The sequence below is a fragment of the Trypanosoma cruzi genome, genomic scaffold (genome assembly GCF_000209065.1).
Source record: "Trypanosoma cruzi strain CL Brener 1047053512997 genomic scaffold, whole genome shotgun sequence".
In the NCBI taxonomy this organism is placed as follows: Eukaryota; Euglenozoa; class Kinetoplastea; order Trypanosomatida; family Trypanosomatidae; genus Trypanosoma; species Trypanosoma cruzi.
This window is the reverse complement of record NW_001849370.1, coordinates 54,964-73,284: the sequence shown is the minus strand read 5'-3', so window position 1 is coordinate 73,284 and position 18,321 is coordinate 54,964. Positions and strand designations below refer to the sequence as shown.

The following is an 18,321-nucleotide window of genomic DNA, read 5'->3' as shown; positions in this document are numbered from 1 at the left end:
CTGGTCTGACCGCTCTTGGGCGAATGAGATGGACCACAAACGGCGGCGCCACGAGAGACGTGGAATGAAACTGGACACGCGGACGAATTATTACTTTTTTTTCTTCTTTCCCACCCCCGCTGCATTTCATCTCACAGAGCATCCGTCATGATTGGATGCGTTACTATTTCCTTGTAAATTTTTATTTTTTAATTATTATTTTTTTTACTTTTCTTTGCCTCGCCACTTTTTGGGATGTTTTTTTCCTCATTCTTCTTCTTATTATTATTACTCTTTGCTGCATTTACTGCGGCTGCTCACATTACAGTTTTGCGTGTTGTTGTTTTTTTTTTTTTTCCGAAGAGAGAAAAAACGGAAGGGAATTTGTCGATATGATTTAATGACGCGTTTCTGTAAATATTTGCAGCCACCGCCGCGCTCTCTCTCTCTCTCTCTCTCTCTTTGTCTCTCCCAACACATACATCTCGTTTATTTGAATGGAAAAGCATACGATAGCTTTCTAGTTATATATATATATAAGCAAATATACGGCAAGATCAAAGCGTGTGTTGTTGTTGTTGTTGTTTTTCCCCTCCTTTACGACGGCCAGGAATAAGCATAAGAAATGACTATTATTTCCTCTGAGAATGCAAAGGAATACTCAAGCCACGTTGAGCCATTTGGTGATGGGCACAAGATTACACTGAAGTCACCGAACCTACGCGTGTCGTTGCTGACGCAGGGTGCCACGGTTTTCTCTGTGCAGTACCGCGTACCGCAGCTGGCTGGCGGGGACGTTGCTGACAAGGATGGGTGGGTGGAGCTGGTACTTGGACTTGACGTACCGGAGGAGTTCGCGAAGGACAAATTGTACATTGGCAGCACCTGCGGCCGTTACTCTGGTCGCATTGAAAATGGTGAGTTTGAATTGAACGGAAAGTCCTTTAAGCTGCTTCAAAATGACGGCGAAAATACGTTACATGGAGGGCCGGAGGGGTTTTCGTCCCGGCCGTGGAAGTACATCCTGTTGGAAGGGGAGGAGGAGATTGGCATCTCCTTTCACCTCATATCGCCTCACCTTGATCAGGGTTTTCCTGGGGAGCTGTTTGTCACGGCCACCTACGTCATTTTGAAAAATGAGCCGGCAACGCTTAAGTGGAATCTGCAGGCGGTTTTGGCCGCCTCCACCCCGGCGCAGTCCACGGTCATCAACCTTTGCAACCACATTTATTGGAATCTTAACGGTGTACCGTCACGGCCGCGTCGGCTTCCAGAGCCCATCACAAACCATCACATGCAACTTCACTCCGGCTACGTGGCAGAGATGCAGGAGCTCATTCCTACAGGCTCCATGAAGTCGGTGGAAGGAACGCCGCACGATTACAAGAAGCTACGCGCGATTCGTGAAGGCATGGAGGCAACGCAAGCGGAGGGTCGAGATCCTCCAGGATACGATGATCCTGTCGCGCTCGACAAGTGGGACTCCAAACTGCATGAAGCGGGCCGCCTATTCAGTCCCAAGACAGGCATCACTCTGCAATTGGATACAACGTCACCGGCGGTTGTCGTGTACACTGCGAACTATCTTCCAGAGAATGCCAGCGGTGAGGCAGGCGAGCGATTCCAACGGCACAGTGGCATCTGCTTGGAGACGCAGTACTTCCCAAACTCGCCCCACATCCCCTCCTTCCCTAGCACAGTAGTGAGTAAGGGAGAGAAGTACGATGAGACAACCGTATGTCACTTTAAGTATACTCCGAAGAGTTGAATGGAAATGTGGATGTATATATATACATACATACATATATGTATTCCTTTACTTTAGTAGTGGTGGTGGTTCTTTTTTCTTTCCGTTTGTTTCCGAATGCGTTGAATCTTTCTTTTTTTCCTTTTTTGAATATTTGCGCTGTCAGACGGACGGACGGACATTAATACGCAAGAAGGGAAGAGTAGTACACACACACACACACACTGTGAAGGGAAAATATGACGCTTAGTGGGTGGCGATGGAAGGTAGGTGGCAATGAAAAGCTTGCATGTTGAGTGGGAATAAAACGGTGCTTTTTTGAGAAATAAAGTCATCTTCAGGGAAAGAAAACAAAACAAAAACAAAAAGAGAAAAAAAGTAAAAGTAAAATATGATGAAACAAATCAAACATTTTCCAAAATATCACCAACGACATTTGAATGTATGCGTGGTGTTCCTCGAGAAAATAAAATATTTATTTATCTTTTTTTCTTGTGTGTATTTATTTATTTGTGTGTGTGTGTGTGTGTGTGTTTTATTTTGTTTCCTCTTGTTGATATTGGGTGGCTGCGTAATGGACTTTTTTTTCTCTGAACTTCTTGTGGTATATATATATATATATGTACATCTTAAGGATCCATTTTACGCACATCTTTATGTGCCTTCCGTGCCGCAGCGTTCGTCCCTTCTTTTATTGATTGTTTTTTTTTCTTTTCCTCTCCATCTCTACATCCCCTCACACCCAATTTTTTATTTTTTTTTATTTTTTTTTTTTTTCGTATTTGTATTTGTGTGTGTGTGTGTTGCTTTGTTGTACTTTTGGTTTGCTTTTTTTCCCCTACTCTTTCTAACGGTGAAGAGGGGCTCACGGGGGCGTGAGTGAGTTGTTGGGCATCTGCCCTCTTAGGCCGTAGAATGAACATTGTGACCTCGTACTTTGTGGTGAAGCGGCTGCCAGGCAGCATTTTTCTTGGCGAAGCCTCACTGCGGCACCGCGATGCACGGCAGGAGGAGTACATGGAATGCATTCGACGCAACGCGGCACACGCGGAGGTGGTGTCACTCCACATTCTCATCGAGGGCACCGAGGCGTACCGCCAATTTCGTCAACGTGTCATGGAGGACGATTATTTCTTTCAGTCCAAAGAAATGAGGCGTAAAATTGTGCCGGTGCTTTGGCCAGAGGCGCAGCCTACATACGCGGATCTGTTTCAACATGCCAACAAGTTGCTGCGTGGGAAGCTGACGATGATCTGCAACGCAGATGTTTATCTCCCACAAGTTGGGGCGTCTGTGCGGGAGCTGCAGAAGTTGTTTGATAGCGATCCTACCCGTCGCCTCTCGGTGGCCTTGACGCGGTACGAAAGTGAGGACCGCCGTGACGCCCCTCTCATTGAGGCGTACAGAGGATCACATGACGCATTCATTTTTCGTCCACCAACGGAGGCGTCGTTTGTGGAGAGTGTGCGGCACCCACAGAACTGCTACAAGGCAGAGAATATTGTTTTGTACGAATTGCAGCGTCACGGCTACGTTGTGGTAAATCCGTGCCGGAGCTTCATGCTTGTCCATCACCACACAGCGGACTTGCGTCAGTGGTTGCCAGCCGTGGATGAGGAGCGGTACGCGCGGGCACCGCCCTGCACCATAGCGGAGGCACTCACCATGTTAAGACAAACAAACCGTTCATGACAACCTCAAATGTTGTTGTTGTTTTTGTTGTTGCCGCTGGCTGTAGTCTATCTTCCTTGTTTCTCTGTGTACATGTGTGTGTTTGTTTGTGGGATGCTCACAGTCCACAGTTCCTCTTTTTTTTTTTTTTTCTTATCCCTATCACACTGAGGGGGTCATAAATATATTGTGTGGGACCCCACATATCCCTCCCTCTCTCTCTCTCTCTCTATTCTTTGTTTTTTTGTTTTCTTCCTTTATGGCGTTGCAGGCGCACAACACGTCTCTGTCTTTTCTTTCCCCACCCTCGTCTTTTCATTTTTATTTTTCTGGTGATTGTTGCCTGTGTGTGTGTGTGTCCTGTGAGAAGCGAACGGAGTGTGTAAAGCGACGGTTGCCGTGGTAGGAAGTGTTAGCGGCACCCAAACAAACTATTTAGGAGCATTCAAAGATAGAAATCGTAGGGAAGAAAAAAACTGAGATTATTTGAAAGAAAAACAAAACACAAAAAAAAAAAGCGGGGAGGGTAAAAGACAAGAATTGCCACCGACCGCCCCTTCCTTCACATACAAACACAAAAACACACACTTACAAAAAGACAAAAAACAACGAAAGGGGAAAATAAAATTAAATTAAATTAAATTACTTTTTTTCTCTCTCTCTTCGCTTGTCTCTCCGTTTCACAAATGCGGAATGCACTTTATGCGCCTTTTAATGATACCCAAAATTCATCCGATACTTCCCGCCCTGACACACGGTTAATACGGCAACATCCAAACAATTCTCGTCGTTTGCACGATTCCCCGTCGGAGCCATTTTTTTCTGGTTCCTTTCGGGAGAAGTCAGGGTTATCAGGACGCGGTTTCTTTTCGCTATGCGCCATTCTACGTCTGAGTTGCCTCTACACAATTTCGGATCTAATACACCGACCACGAAATTGTTGTATTGGTGTTCTGGCCGTTGTACTTCTTGTGCTCTTTTCTGGAGCTGTTTTGTTAGGCATTTGGAAAGTTCCATATGTTCTTCTGCGTCTCGGAGAATTAAGTGCGGGGGAGATGGATATGGTCATTATGGGCGGAAGCGTTGACCTCCCGTTTATTAACTACACCGACATGGGCCCAAGACTTGAGCGTTCTCCCTATGTAAAAGGTGCTACACCACGCTGGATCTTTCGCGGCGAGGCCAGCAAGCATAAAAATGTATTTACCAATGACAATGACAGCGTTTCTCCCTTGACGGAAGTGGCACGAGTAAATGTTCTTCTCATTGACAGTGAGCGAGAGCGTAAAATCGGCATCGGGAGGGACTGGGGACATCGTAACACGGGATTTTCGGAGGCGCATGTATTTTATTCCCTTTTGGATTATCTGAATGTTCGCCCAAACCTTGGGGATCGTATAAACATTCAGTTCTCACCCAAACCTCTCCTCCAAGATGACATGCGTAGTGAAAATGAAACGTTGTTTCGTATAGAAAAACCCACCCCTCGTAGCGACGTGAACTCCATTTTGCTTTACAATTTTTTTCAAACGAACGGTATTACCGAAAAGTCCATCAGCGTTTGGGACGTTTTAAACTTTGATATTTCTGTGAGTGTTGTGGATGGCATTTATAGTGCACGTGGGAAATACCCCTCCGCTTTAGGGAACATTGTGATTGTGGACTACAAGCAACTTATACCTGCCTTTGCCGAACAAAGTTGCTCTTTTGGTCCTCAATCATTTACACCCAAAAGGGGAATTTTTTTACCCTCGACCATGGATATGTTTGGTATCCCCACCATGCTCTCCCAGTTTAATATTTTGGAAAAGGTGCCTACCCTTGCGGTCACCATGACAGATCGAAGTAATATTTATTATTTGCCAACGGAAGATCGAACAAAGGAAATGGTGGAGCGAAGCAATGTCATTATGCGTCAGGGAGTGGGTCTGGACTTCAACGGTACCGTATATTTCCCCTTGTCTGAGGCCATGGACTCATTTGATATGTTGAAGATTATACTTGTTTCTTCTCTCACATGTTTTGTGATTGGAATTGTCGCACTTTGTGCTCTCTTGTTTTATGCACTCTTAAACACAAATGCGGAGGAACGTCGATTTGAATTTGCCATGATACGAGCCCAAGGCTTGAACAAGACTCATCTTGTGATACTTCTATTGACACAATCATTGGCCTTTATTATTCCCGGTTTAGCCACTGGAGGAGCTTTTCTTGTGGGGCTCAATGCCCTCATTGAGTCTCTACTCTCCCGATTCACGGCGGCAACACCTCGCATTTTATTCGTCCCGCTGATACCATTGTTTTTGTCTCTTGGATTGGGCCTCGTCCTGCCACTTTTAACAGGTTGGGGTCTTCTCTCACGTGTCCTTGGAGGTAGTTTGCGTGATGCCTTGGATGTATACCGTCAGGTGTCAAACGAAACGAAGGTTGTGATGGTTAAGCTGGAGGAAATGGGCATTTCAACGTGGCAATTGATCCTTGGAGCATTTCTTGTCGTGGCAGGGTTTATTGTTTACTACTTGATTCCATTCAGCTTTATCTTTGAAAACATGATGCTTTTGTTCCTACTATTAAACCTTGTACTTGTCGTTATGGTGGTGGGTATATGTTTTATTGTGACTGTTGCAGAGCCGTACATTCAGCTGGTGTTTCTTTGGTTAATGGTGTGGGGAAATGAAAAGCGACTATTAACAATTGTTAAGAAGAATTTATATGATCACCAAAGTCGTAATGCAAAGGCCTTTATGATGGTGTTGATTAGTGTTGGGACCATTATTTCCTCCGGTGTGATGTTTGTGATGTTGTCGAATGCCTCTGAGGATATGACGCGTCTTACGAACGGTGCCGATATCAACATTGCCTCTTCCGCATTTGATGTGCCTTTGGACGAGAGGGAATTAAATGCTTTTCTGGAGAAACGACGTGGTTTGTATGTGGAACAGTGGGCATATCACAGCTTTCCACTTGACAATTACCCTCAAATGGTTCATTCGTCGCGAATAGGTACGATTATTGGAACACGTAACCCCATGTGCATTGTGGCGGTGTCTGAACATTTCTTTAATACTGTTTTTCCAGAATACATTATGGAAGAAGCTAAAGACTCCCGCTACAGTTACAAACTTACAGTGGACGGTAAGTATGATTTGGTGAGAAGTATGTACGAACGTAAACCTTTGCCTTCCGGTACAGTTGGTCAAATCATTGGAACAGGACTTCCATTTGGTGTAGAATTGCCAAATATATTAAACAAGAAAACCTACATTATACCTGCCTTGGTGTCGTCTGCAGTTCGTGATAGTATGGGTACTGAAGTTGGAGGCAGCATGATATTAGAATACAATTACCGCGTCTCAGATACGATTGTAACGACACGATTTGGTATTGAACCACGAGGCCTTATGAGGCGTGTGTCAGGATTTCCCGACATCTCGCCTTTCCCTAACAAACTGATCGACAGTGAGGTGCTGCTGCCACGGAGTTACTTCAAGACACTGGTGAAGCCCTGGGCCATGGATTTTGGGGATAACGAGAATTTTACATTAGCACCAGGCACCGTGACGGAGGTTAGGCAAAAGAAACTATTTGTACGGCTGCGAAAAAACATTAGCACAAAACAACGTATTACTTTTTTGAATGAAATTCAGGCACATTTGGATTTGACGTTTCACTCAGCAAGTGATACACATGAGATGTTGAAGGATTTGAGGGTTATCCGTGAATTTATTATGTACTTTTTTTATTTTACCTCCGTTATATGCATCTCCCTCTGTACATTAATGCTTTGGATAACGTTTGTGGCCAATGTGCGTTTGAATTCTCGAACGTTTATGGTATTAAGAGCAGTGGGATGCCGTAAAGGGCAAATTGCGCGTATTATTCTTTATGAGGCCCTCAGTATTGTTCTTTCCGCCTTTTTACTTGGTGTGGTTGTGGGGGCGATTGTGGGAGTAACGTTGGCACTTCAGCTTGTGGAGGTAATGGTTTTGCCATTTCGATTTACTTTGCCTTACGAGTTAGTTTGTGTGCTCTTTGGTCTTAGCATGATTGCTGCGGTGGTTGGCTCCATGCTTCCTTTCAGGACAATTGCCAATAAATGCATTAGTTCGGGGTTGAGGAGCCTGTAACAAACATGTTCATTCCCTCCCTCCCTCCCACCCACCCGCCCGCCCGCCAACCCCTTCTTCCACCGATTGAAAATAATAAGGGAACGAGGTTGCCTTTTCTTTTTTTTTTCTCTTTTTTTTTTTTTTTTCTTCTTTCTTTTTTCTTTGTTTTTCGTTGTTTGGTTTTTATCTGAAGAAGAAAAGAGAATCCTTTTGTCTGTTTCTGTCTGTGTGTGTGTCTGTTAGCACGACGTTTACACCCGTGTGTATGTATACATATATTTATATTTATATTTATATATTTATTTAAATGTATTCCTGTGTGTAAGTCAATTTTTGTTTTTATTTTTATTTAGTACACTATGTACATGTAAGCGTATATATACATATATAAAGGGGGGGGGGGGGGGAGAGAGAGAGAGAGACATTTATTTTATTGCGCCCGCTTTTTCTTTTTTTTCTTTTTTTTCTTTTTTTCTTTTTTTCTTTCATTGCTGTGGCGTATTGTTTGGCTTAAACAACAGTACCGCCTATATATTTATATTTATATTTATTAAAATTATCTTTTTTTTTTCTTTTTTCTTTTGCTTTTTATTTCTATTTTGTCTCCAATCCCCTCTCCTTTGCGTGGATTTGGTTTAAATCAGCCATGTGTCTTGTGTGAGACATATGATACACACACAAGTACGTACAAATATATTTATATATACTTAAACAAAGACAGAAGAAGAAAAAAAAATGGGGCGGCATGTGCCTTGCACGAGTGGCGGTAGTTTTATGTGAATTTTATCGCGATCTTTGACTCCCCGCTTCTTTTTTTTCTTTTTTTTTTTTTTCTGAGTGTGCGTGGGCAAATTTTGGGAGCGCACCCCCTTTTATTATTGTTATTGTCCTTCTTTTATTGCTGGCGATGGACAAATTAAAGAGGAAAAAAAAAAGATTTGAGGAGAATAGTGGCAGCCGATGTGGGAATGGAAGAAATGGAATGATTTTTTTTTTTTTACCAACGCACACAAGTATGGTTGCACAGTATTTGTAACTTTTGTAAGTCTCGATGGAAATAGGCAGCGCTCTGATGAGTGGCACCCCCTCTTTTCTGCCCTTCCGGACCTTCTTTTTTTTTTTTTTTTTTTGTATTTCCTTTTTTTTCTCGTGGCAAATGAGTATTTTTGTAGCGCCGTTGTGGAGTTTGAGTCGTCGCAATTCCTTGGAGGACGTCCTGGGGCTGCTGTTTTTTCCTTTTATCTCCACACACACACAGAGAGAGAGAGAGACACACACACAAAACACTTTTTTCCGCAACCCGATTCCTTTCCAATATTGCAATGATAACCGAAAAAATAACACGACAGAACCGGCAGTGCGTGCCCCTTCATGGCATTTGTGGCTTTGCGCCTGGCCGGATCCCCGCCTACAGCAACGGCTCCGATAGCATCTTTACAAGCGAGCGACATTATGTGCAGCATTACTTTATGGGTTATAAGTGGCAGTGTGTGGAATTTGTTAGACGTTGGTTGTTTTACCGCAAGGGTTTGGCGTTGCCGCAGTATGATTTTGCCGCCCAATTGATCCATCTACGGGAGGTGCAGGACGTGTGCACGGGCACTGCGGTGCCGTGTCAATTCATTCCGCAGGGCTCAGAGGAACCCCCGGTGGCCGACAGCCTGATTGTTTACCCGGGTTCGAGGAAAAACATTGTGGGTCACGTGGGCCTCATCACACACGTTACATCGACGAATGTATATGTAGCCGATCAAAACCGCTTTTTTCATGATTGGGGCGAGGACACGTTTTCAGCTGAGTTTCCGCTGGAATGTGTTGATGGTCGGTATTATATCCGTGACCCCGATGTCGAGTGCCGTGGGTGGATCGTCTTCCCGGGTCGACCCAACCGTTTGGATGGGGAGCCACCTCTGGTGTCGCCGCAAATTTCTGGTCCACCGTCGCTTCCACGCTGTCGACGCATCAAGTATGTGGCACAGCAGTTGTGGTCATGGTTTACGGGACGTGAGACGCTCACATTCCGTCCACTGTAAGAACGGATTTCACCTTCTGTGGGTATCTTTATAGGAGCTTTTGAAGAGAATGATCGCAGAGGAGAGTTAACGAACTTAATTCAGGTATATATATATATATATATATATATATATATATATGCCTACACATCTCACCCGAATACAGTGAGCAGGCCACTAGAATATATAGATATACATATATACACTTACCTGCTGTTACACTTTGAGGATATGATGGATCCATTCTTATTCCATTTATTCCTTTTCTTATTCCTATCTGGTTAGTTTTCTACTATTGATGAACTGCAGGATTCGGCCAGCCGCCCGGGTGAATATTCTCCTTTCATTTTTTATCCTTTTTTTTTTTCTGCTTTTACACCTATCCTTTTATCATTCCATGTGGTGTTTCTCTGTCTGCTTGTATGTGTGTCGTGGTGTCATGAGGGCTGGATGTTTTGGGGGAATTTATCCTTTTGTTGTTGTTCTTGCATTTCACTTTCTTTTGTATTGACAAATTTCTCCTGTGGCGGGATTGGACCAGCAAAGCAGCAGAAAAAAGCACAAGCCGGAAGGGGGGAAAACAACGTCACATGTACGGTGCACATCATCGAGTGGCGCAGTTGCGTCGCGGGGGTGCCGCAGCGGAGAGACACGCCGCAAACACTCCGTGTGATTCATTTGTCAATACACCAATGGGGACACAGGCTGAAGGTTATACGCAGCGGACCACACAAGTGCGCTGCGGCGCACCCTCATGTCATTCCGTAGCTGCTGGAAACGTCTACCCGCTTCCGGCGACGATGCGGCGGTCGTGTCTGGCGGTTCCACCCGCGTCAGAGCCGTCACGGAGCTCACAGATGGCAACGCCCGTGGCGCCAATAACGACGACGGCACCGCCCACACAGGCGCAGGTGGGTGATGCTGCTTTGCTTCAGGCCACACTCTCTCAGTCATCACAACATCATAAGGAAACTGCATCGGCACTTTCTTCACTGGTACAGTTCCTGCAGCATCAGGAAAAGCATCTGGCTGCCAATTCTCATAGCCTCTCCCACCTCTCTGCTCTGGTCGAAAGTCATCAGGCGCAGGTGACGGCTCTCCATGGGCTCACTACTGAGATAAAAGCCGTGGCAACAGCGATTCGTGACGCGACGACAATTCTGCAAAGGGAAAAAAGAGTCGGGGAACATCCAGCTTTGGGAGGCACGCCCATTCACAATCAATCCTGCCTGCGGCGGTCTGCTTCCGCTGCTGACGCTGCTGCTCCTTCTTCCACGGATGGACTTGTGCTTGGCGCGGACTCTCCGTCTGTGACGCCATGCAAAAGAGAAGGAGAAAAAAACGAGGAGGGAATGATTTTGAAGGGAGGAGGGGCAGCATATGTCTGTAACTCCCAACGGCCGCATGTTACGCTGCGAGGCACGGCCGGAACGGCACGGTGTGCAGTGGGATCGGAATTCATGGAAGACGACATCTTCTCCATGTGAAGGCCGCTCGTGTCATTTCCCGCAGTGCCAGGTTTTTTTTTGTTTTTGTTTTGTTTTGTTTTTTCACTACCAGCCGCATCATCTCAGTCGTCCAACTGAAGAAGAGGAAGAAGAAAGGGAAGTTTCACAGGGCGGTAAAGGTCACTGTAAGCACCTTTATTTTACTAATTATGTCTTTTTTTTCTCCTTCTTTTCCTTTTCTTTTTTTTTTTGCTTTTTTTATTTATTTATTTTACTTGGTTTCTCTTTGGAGGGTGTTGCAACCCCTTCCTACCTTCTTGTTTTTTTTTCTGTGTGTGTGTGTGTGTTTTGCGCTCCACACTTTTGTGTGATGGTCGTATGCATGCATTTGAGAGTGTACGCCGAAAGGAATTAAAAAAAAAAAAAAAAAAGCCAAGAGGAGATGGACGGTGACGTATGAATTACCCGTTGTGTACATACACGTCAAGATGTGTTTTTTGTTGTTCATTTATTTTTATTTTTCTTTTTTTTTTCATACGTGTATGCATACATGCATTTCTTCCTTGCATCCACTTCACCCCCTAACCCCCATCCCACCTCTCCCTTCTTGCAAGGTGCATTTCAACGGAACGCGGCGAATGAACTGTGCGGGTGGTGACTGGAGGGCGACCCTCAAGGAGAAAATCCGCTCCTCGGAGGAAGCGCTGCACCGTCTTAATGAGCGTCAGGCGAATCACGAAAATGCACGGAAGTTTTTATCATCAGCCTTCGACACCCCTCACGTGTCGTCGCTAGACGTCCCACCACGTTTTATCTCATCACAGGCTGAGCTGGAGGACAAGGTAAACTGCCTGCAGTCCCAGGTGAAGAACTGTCTAACGGAGCTTGAGACCGAGCAAGCCGTCCGCTCGGACGGAATCCGCGATGTGCAGCGGCACCTCTCCATTGAGATGGGGGAGATGCGGGCCATGTTTCAGCAGCTCAAGAGGGAAAATGAGTACCTGACAGAAACCGTCAGACTGCTGGAGAAAAGACTGTTATCCACCTCCACATTTACACCGACTGGGCGTACACAGGCGGGTGTTGATGTCCACACTCCCACCACGTCAACCCCTGCGGTCGCTGCCTCCACTTCCTCCGATCTTGTCAAGCGCGTGGAGGAGCTGGAATCCGCCGTGACACGACAAAAGCGATTGCTGGAGGATCGGCAAACACGACTGGATGGCGTTCTTCGTGAGATGGTGGGGGTGAAAATTGATTCTGGAATGGAGCGCATGCGCTCTGTTGCTCGGGAAGCCGCCAGGGATTCAATGGAAGATCTTCTGCGACTACGCCTTACAGCCGTGCAGAGTATGTTTAATGGTGAGCTGCAGAAAGTGATGGAGTCCAGCGGTTTTACCGCAGAAGTTGCGCAAGCCACGGAGCGATTGTTTCACCAAATGGAAAAGGATGTCCTCCGGCGTGTGGATCAGCTTGACTCCGCGGTCGATGCCATCTCGCACGGAAGCCGGCAGCACGAGAGGGTCCTTAACGACATGGAAAGTCGCATTGTGCAGAAGGTGACAATGTTAGAGCGGGAGTTGGAGGCATCACGTCGTGAGATGCGAGATGGCATCGCAAAGAACGCACAGGCTGGTGAGGAGCGTATGACTGCCGCCCAACTTGCGTTAGAGTCCACAGTGGCGGAACGCATCGCCGTGGCATGCAAGAGCACAGCGAGCAAAGATGACGTTTTTGCGGCCGTGACGGCTTCGCAGGAGCGACTTGAGCAGCAGTGCAGCGCCATTTGTGATCGACTCACAGCAACGGTGCGTGCGCATGATGCCGCTGCCGAGAAGTATCGCAAGGGAGTAGCGCAGTTGGAGAAGCGACTGGATGGTCTCCAAGATGTCACGGAGGAGATGCGGCACCAGATCGTTCATGTCGACCAACTCGCGACAAGCGCAAAGGGAGACGTGGAGAAGTGGGGGGACCGTCTCCGCGAGGCCCTCACAGCGAGCGAGGAGGCGCGTGCACTTGCGAAGGAGTCCGCCGCATGCGCGCAGAAGGCGGAGGATGAAACGCGTGAAGGGCTTGCCCGCATCGGCGTGGAGCTGCAGAAGCTTTCACATGAGCATGAAAAGAGCACCGTGCAGATACGTCAGCTCAACGAGAAGTTAGCTGCGGCTGAGGCACACCACGCCGCCACGCGTGTGACGCTGGACGAACTAAGCAGTAGGTGCACGAGTACATTGCCACCGCTGAGTGCACGGGTAGACGCGGTGCATCGAACCGTGCAGGACGTGTGTGTGGTGAAACTAGAAGAAAATTCTCAGGCGGTAACGGAGCTGCGAACGCTTCACGAGCAGCTTCAAGCCAACGCCTCCTCCATGGCGAAGACGGATGCTCGGCAGATCTCAGACCTCCGGCGTGAGTTTTTTGTCGGAATGCAGAGCGTGGAAGAGCGCGTTCTTCAGGCTGTGCGTGACACCCAGCAGGAGAGCAGCACGGGAATTACGGGACTAAGAGCACTCATCGATAGGCTTAATGCATCCGTAAAGACACACGATGAACGCTTTGCCTCCAAAAATGCGCTGGACGTAATTTCGGAGGGGCTGACTGAAAGGGTAGTGGAACTGGGGGGCAGATTGGACACGGTGGCGCGTCAGGTAGCTCAGGATGCAAAGAGATTGTCATCACCATCTTCGCCGTCCGAGCCTTTGGTATCCGTCTTGACGCATGAAAAACTGGAACGGGAATTGGAGAACTTGCGGCGTCGCGTGGATGATGTTCAGAGAAACGCTGTCAATGAAAGGGAGGATGTGGAGCACCACATGCGTGCGAGCATGCAGGAGGAGGTGGACCGCTTCAAACAGCTCTTACATCGTTTGCGTGAAGATACCTCGTCACAGATGCAAAAGTTGCGTCTGATGCTTAGCGAGGAGGCAGAAAACCGCTCTCAACAAGTGGAGGAAGCGTCACAGAGAGAAATGCAACGCCTGCAGTTGCAGATGGACCGCCTACGTGAGGTACTCGGGCCGAGGCGTCTTGTGTCTGCCATCCTAGACGAAAAAGAGCTTCTAAGTGAGGTGGCAGAGGCGTTGCAGGGTGCCTTTGCTTCACGCAAGGACACGGATGACTCCATAGCTCGTGTCAAACAGAGGGTTCAGCAAGCAGAGCAGCATCTCCATGAGTTGGAAGCCCGTTGCGACACACACGGAAATGCGTTCACCCGGCAGATGGAGACTTATGAGTCATCGCAGCGCCTTCACGCCGAGCGGTTGGCGTCTTTGGAGTTGCAGCAGGAGAAGGTGGTGGAGACGAGTAAGCGGTGGCAGGAAGAAAGTCGTAAGGACCACAAGAGGGAAATGGAGCAGCTTACGGTGCAATTTGATGAGCGCCTGAAGGCACTGCAGAGCGCTACTGTGGAAGTGGAGCTGCAGACACACTCCATGCTGTCTACTCTGCAAAACTTGCAAGAGGATCAAATGGTGCTGCAGCGTGAAGTTGCCAAGACAGTCGCTGCCCAGCAGTTCGCAGAAAATCATATTGGCACGAAAAACGACGACAAGAATGATGACCCTGAGAATAATATGAATGAACATGAGGTGTGGAAGGCACAGCTGAACGAACGCATAGATTTGTTGGAGAGCAAGACGGATGCTACCGCGTGCTCCACCGCCGATGCATTCGACACGCTTCGTGAGAGCATAGAGCATTGCGTGACACTTTTTGTGCAGGAGGCAGCATCGACGTCGCTCCTCCAAGACTCCGATGTTTCTGCTAATGAACTGACCGGATTGGACAGCGTACTGCTTTTTCTACTGGGGCAACTCTGCCAGGCGCATGATGCGCTGCAGGCACTTCAAAAAGGAGCACTTGGAACACTGGAGTTGGTGCAGCATCACGAGGATCAACTTGCATTGCTGCCGTCCATGCGTTCTCTTGCGTTACTTAGTGCTCGACAGGTGGAGAAGCTCTCGGAAGTGATTGGCCTTCAATTTGACCTCCACGTGGATTCATCCCTTGTGGGGCAGAAGGAAAGAGAGTTGGGTAAAGATGAATGATGATATCACACAAAAATAGCTGCTGCTGTTTGATGAATGCTTTCAGACCACTGTTGCATGCGGTGAGTACAATAAACAACCAAAACGGGAAAAAAAAAAAAAAGAAGGAAAGAAAGGAAAAGACGTTGCAAAATACGTATGGACATGCACATTTAACTCCTACAGTTACCCCTTTCCTAGAAGTGATGAGATGTGTGAGTGGGTGAATGCTCTGACGGTGACAGTGGCCTTTCGCTCCTTTCATCCTTCCCCTCATTCATTCTGGGGATACACACAGAGACAGTTCCGTGCAGGTATTCCTTGTCGGGCCCAACCACCGTTTCCATATGATTTACGTGGTATAGAAAATTGCTGCGGGAAAAAAAAAAACGAAAGAAAGAAAGAAATAGAAAGGGAGACGTGTATGGTAAAGGAGGGAAGAAGAAAAAGGAAAAAAAGGAAAGGAATCAAATAATAAAAGTCCGTTCATGGGATCCAAAGTGACGGCACCCCCAGACACACACACACATCCTTGCATTATTTATTTATTTATTTTTGTCATTCTTTTCTTTTCTTTTCTTTTTTTTTGTGTGTGTTATTGTCAATGTGGCACGGTGCGGAGAAGAATTTAGAAGTGGATGAGTCTCCTGAAGGCGGATCAGGTGCGGCGCGAACTGTTCGTCAAGTATCGCAGGCAAATTGCCGCGGTGCTTGGCGAGACGGAGGACGGTGATCCCATTGAGTTGTGTGGGTGTGAGGAAACCAATAACGGGGGTGACGACACGAAAGAAAAAGGAAATGAAAGTTATGACGAAGAGGAAGCGCAACAACAACAAGAAGAAGAAGGAGGAGGCATGGAAGGAATGGGCTTGCGATTGTTAGAGCGATTCCGCATATCGTACGCACGGCAGCATCTACTCCGCCAGCGTGCAATGCGCATGCCAGATGATTACATCAAGGAGACGACAGAAGGTGCGGATGACGCCAAATGCGCTTCTCACTCCTCCCATGCGGCGGATGAAACAACGCCGTGTACGGAGGCCGCCGCCGTTGCGATTTCTGCTGGCGCCACGGAAGGGAATGAGGTGGAAGTGGAGGGATGGCGGCTGGTGTACAATGAGCCTTACCCCTCGATACGGCGCATTATGCGACGTGTACAGGAAGAGTCCCTGCAGACGTTAATGCGGGAATCACGCGTACCCATAACGGCGTATCGTGATGCGGCTTACACGGCGCAGCGCATGGCAGTTTTGCAACAAATGGAGGAGCAGATTGGGAGAGAGCGCGCCATACTCCTTGCGAGGCAGCAGAAGATGGATGGCAAATTACATCCCATTGAGTGACAAACATACGCCATGTGGACACTTGTCTTTTGCCCGTCCCTAGGAGGAGAGCCTGTGCGTAGGAAGCGTTTCTCTCTGTTAATAATGCGGCTCTTTTTACTGGAACCACGTCACCCATTCTGGGCTTGCTCCTATACTCCCTCAATTAGGCCTCTTTTTTTGTTTTCCTTTTTTTCTTGTTGTTTTTTTCGTGTGCTCTCAGCACAATGTACAGTGAAGAAGCTCAGCGACCGTTGCGTGGGCGCACGGAGCGACTGGTGGTGCCCACACAAAATAATAATTGTAATAATATCAATAGTCACTTGCTACTGATGCTGGCTGGCTGGCTGGCTGGCTGGCTGGCTGATGTTGACAAGCGCCACGAGACCGCCGCCCTCCCACGTGCACTTCTCTTCGTGTGTTTTTGTTTTTTTGTTCGCTGGAGGGTTGTGACGACACAAAAAGAAGTAAAAGTCGCTGCAAAAACAAAAAATAAAAAAATAAAAATAAATAAATAAACGAAGAAAGGGGAAAAAAAAAAAAGAAAGAAAGAAGGAAAGCGTCAAATCATTGAAAAAAAAAACAACGCACATAAAAAATTTAAAAAAATAAAAAAGAATTAAGGAGCGAGAGGGAGAGGGAGACGCTAACACCTCCCGTCTGAAGGGGGAGAAGGGAGGAGAGGAAAGGGCGGTGCGGAACAAAAAAACAGAAGAAAAAAAAGGGGGGGCGACGGCAGTGTTCTTCCTCCCGGTGTAGAGCGGACACGCACTCCAGGCAAAAGAAGGGAGAAGAAGAAAAGGAACAATGGGCCAACAAAATGCCAGGGATTCAAAGTTGTTGAGGCGCGAAGTCAGAGTTGACACCGCCCCTGTTGTTGGTGACGCGAATCATAGAAACACTTCCGGTGGTCAAAAAGGTGGATCGCGTTATGCGACCATGCGAGAAAACATCCTGCAGCAACCAGCACAGTACCGCGATCCTATGACGGAGGTAACACTCACCTCATCTGGCGGCACGACGATGGGGCACGATGGCACGCACGCTGTTGGTTCCACCGCTGCTGCCACTGCCGCCGCTGCTGCTGAGGCTCTTGCGAAGCAGAAAAAGTACCCCGTCGTACTGCGTTACGCCGACAAGGATGCCAAGCAGCTGCTAACTAAGAAGCAGAATGTTTACGTAACGGTAGAGACGTTGGGGTGGCGTCCAGTGCAGATGGCGCCTAGCGAAGATTCCTTTTACGCCATTCTTGAACTTACCCCGGGCAGTCACCGATATCGTTTCCTCGTTCAGGACAAGGAGGTTATCGACAGCACACAAGCTATTGCCGAACCTCCGCAAGAGGGGTCGAAGGATCCTCCAGCGAATATTCTGCAGCTCAATGAAGTGCTCTTGATGACCAAGGAGGACGAGGAGATCATTGATGACGGGGAGGGATGGGGACAAAATCACGAGATGTTTGTAGAGACAAGGAATTATCCACCTATCGCGCCAGTGCATTTGCGTTACACACCACTCAACACACCGCCCACCGCTGTCCGTTGCACACGTGACGGCGTTATTTCGTCAGCAGGTGAAATCATGTCGCCAGAAAATCTTCCGCTACCGTTAAATGTGACGATTAATCACGTCTACTTTCAGCGTCGCGAGGACCACTCCGTCATGGGATTAACGACGCGGTACTGCAATAAATACACAACCGTCGTATATTATTCAAGAATGGGAGCTCCGAACGGGTGAAGCCAAAGAAGAGAAAAAAGGAAAAAAAAGGGGGGGGGATGTGGAAGGCGGCAAAGTGAGGGAGAGAGAGAGAGAGAGGGGAACATGTGAACCAATAATCAATGACTCAAGGGCAGAATCTGAAAATGGAAATTAGGAAAAGGCAGAGGCAAGAAAGGAAAGTTTATATATATATAAAGAGAGAGAGATATGTTTACTTATGCCTATTTTTGTTGGATGTTATTGTTTTGTTTTTTGTTCTTTTTTCCCCTTTTGGAAGTAGTGTCGC

General features: G+C 47.3%; 8 protein-coding genes across 8 annotated transcripts, besides 35 other annotated features; all 8 read left to right on the top strand.

Annotated features, from left to right (window-relative positions):
• Positions 1-9,636: part of a sequence feature (heterozygous, non-Esmeraldo-like haplotype) that runs on past the window's edge.
• Positions 178-269: a sequence feature (A-rich).
• Positions 418-450: a microsatellite.
• On the top strand, positions 605-1,747 carry Tc00.1047053509331.180 (aldose 1-epimerase-like protein, putative; the record flags this gene model as incomplete). Its single annotated transcript, XM_811692.1, has 1 exon — positions 605-1,747. One exon carries the CDS (start codon positions 605-607, stop codon positions 1,745-1,747), a length of 1,143 nt encoding a protein of 380 aa, XP_816785.1.
• Positions 1,760-1,791: a microsatellite.
• Positions 2,070-2,135: a sequence feature (T-rich).
• Positions 2,190-2,217: a sequence feature (AT_rich).
• Positions 2,238-2,260: a microsatellite.
• Positions 2,473-2,503: a microsatellite.
• Positions 2,642-3,418, top strand: Tc00.1047053509331.160 (hypothetical protein, conserved; the record flags this gene model as incomplete). The annotated part of the gene is made up of 1 exon (XM_811691.1): positions 2,642-3,418. One exon carries the CDS (start codon positions 2,642-2,644, stop codon positions 3,416-3,418), a length of 777 nt encoding a protein of 258 aa, XP_816784.1.
• Positions 3,604-3,628: a microsatellite.
• Positions 4,017-4,042: a microsatellite.
• Tc00.1047053509331.150 (permease-like protein, putative) lies at positions 4,084-7,524 on the top strand (the record flags this gene model as incomplete). Its single annotated transcript, XM_811690.1, has 1 exon — positions 4,084-7,524. The coding sequence occupies one exon, from the start codon at positions 4,084-4,086 to the stop codon at positions 7,522-7,524; it is 3,441 nt and encodes a 1,146-aa protein (XP_816783.1).
• Positions 7,539-7,588: a microsatellite.
• Positions 7,619-7,676: a microsatellite.
• Positions 7,767-7,896: a microsatellite.
• Positions 7,950-7,992: a microsatellite.
• Positions 8,037-8,107: a sequence feature (A-rich).
• Positions 8,314-8,339: a microsatellite.
• Positions 8,615-8,652: a microsatellite.
• Tc00.1047053509331.134 (trypanothione synthetase, putative) lies at positions 8,829-9,539 on the top strand (the record flags this gene model as incomplete). The annotated part of the gene is made up of 1 exon (XM_811696.1): positions 8,829-9,539. The coding sequence occupies one exon, from the start codon at positions 8,829-8,831 to the stop codon at positions 9,537-9,539; it is 711 nt and encodes a 236-aa protein (XP_816789.1).
• Positions 9,572-9,635: a mobile genetic element.
• Positions 9,625-9,659: a microsatellite.
• Positions 9,637-9,891: a sequence feature (areas merged during assembly that could not be assigned to a particular haplotype. This can correspond to areas where the two haplotypes were merged or to regions with more than two copies in the genome that were merged during assembly.).
• Positions 9,892-18,321: part of a sequence feature (heterozygous, non-Esmeraldo-like haplotype) that runs on past the window's edge.
• Positions 10,109-11,005, top strand: Tc00.1047053509331.120 (hypothetical protein, conserved; the record flags this gene model as incomplete). Its single annotated transcript, XM_811689.1, has 1 exon — positions 10,109-11,005. One exon carries the CDS (start codon positions 10,109-10,111, stop codon positions 11,003-11,005), a length of 897 nt encoding a protein of 298 aa, XP_816782.1.
• Positions 11,037-11,067: a microsatellite.
• Positions 11,181-11,239: a sequence feature (A-rich).
• Positions 11,376-11,397: a sequence feature (AT_rich).
• On the top strand, positions 11,455-15,012 carry Tc00.1047053509331.110 (hypothetical protein, conserved; the record flags this gene model as incomplete). Its single annotated transcript, XM_811688.1, has 1 exon — positions 11,455-15,012. One exon carries the CDS (start codon positions 11,455-11,457, stop codon positions 15,010-15,012), a length of 3,558 nt encoding a protein of 1,185 aa, XP_816781.1.
• Positions 11,460-11,499: a sequence feature (A-rich).
• Positions 15,100-15,135: a repeat region.
• Positions 15,372-15,458: a sequence feature (CT-rich).
• Positions 15,528-15,548: a sequence feature (AT_rich).
• Positions 15,553-15,579: a microsatellite.
• Tc00.1047053509331.100 (hypothetical protein, conserved) lies at positions 15,630-16,334 on the top strand (the record flags this gene model as incomplete). The annotated part of the gene is made up of 1 exon (XM_811687.1): positions 15,630-16,334. One exon carries the CDS (start codon positions 15,630-15,632, stop codon positions 16,332-16,334), a length of 705 nt encoding a protein of 234 aa, XP_816780.1.
• Positions 15,778-15,843: a sequence feature (CT-rich).
• Positions 16,648-16,679: a microsatellite.
• Positions 16,795-16,872: a sequence feature (T-rich).
• Positions 16,905-16,929: a sequence feature (AT_rich).
• On the top strand, positions 17,121-18,053 carry Tc00.1047053509331.90 (hypothetical protein, conserved; the record flags this gene model as incomplete). The annotated part of the gene is made up of 1 exon (XM_811686.1): positions 17,121-18,053. The coding sequence occupies one exon, from the start codon at positions 17,121-17,123 to the stop codon at positions 18,051-18,053; it is 933 nt and encodes a 310-aa protein (XP_816779.1).
• Positions 17,358-17,410: a microsatellite.
• Positions 18,059-18,133: a sequence feature (CT-rich).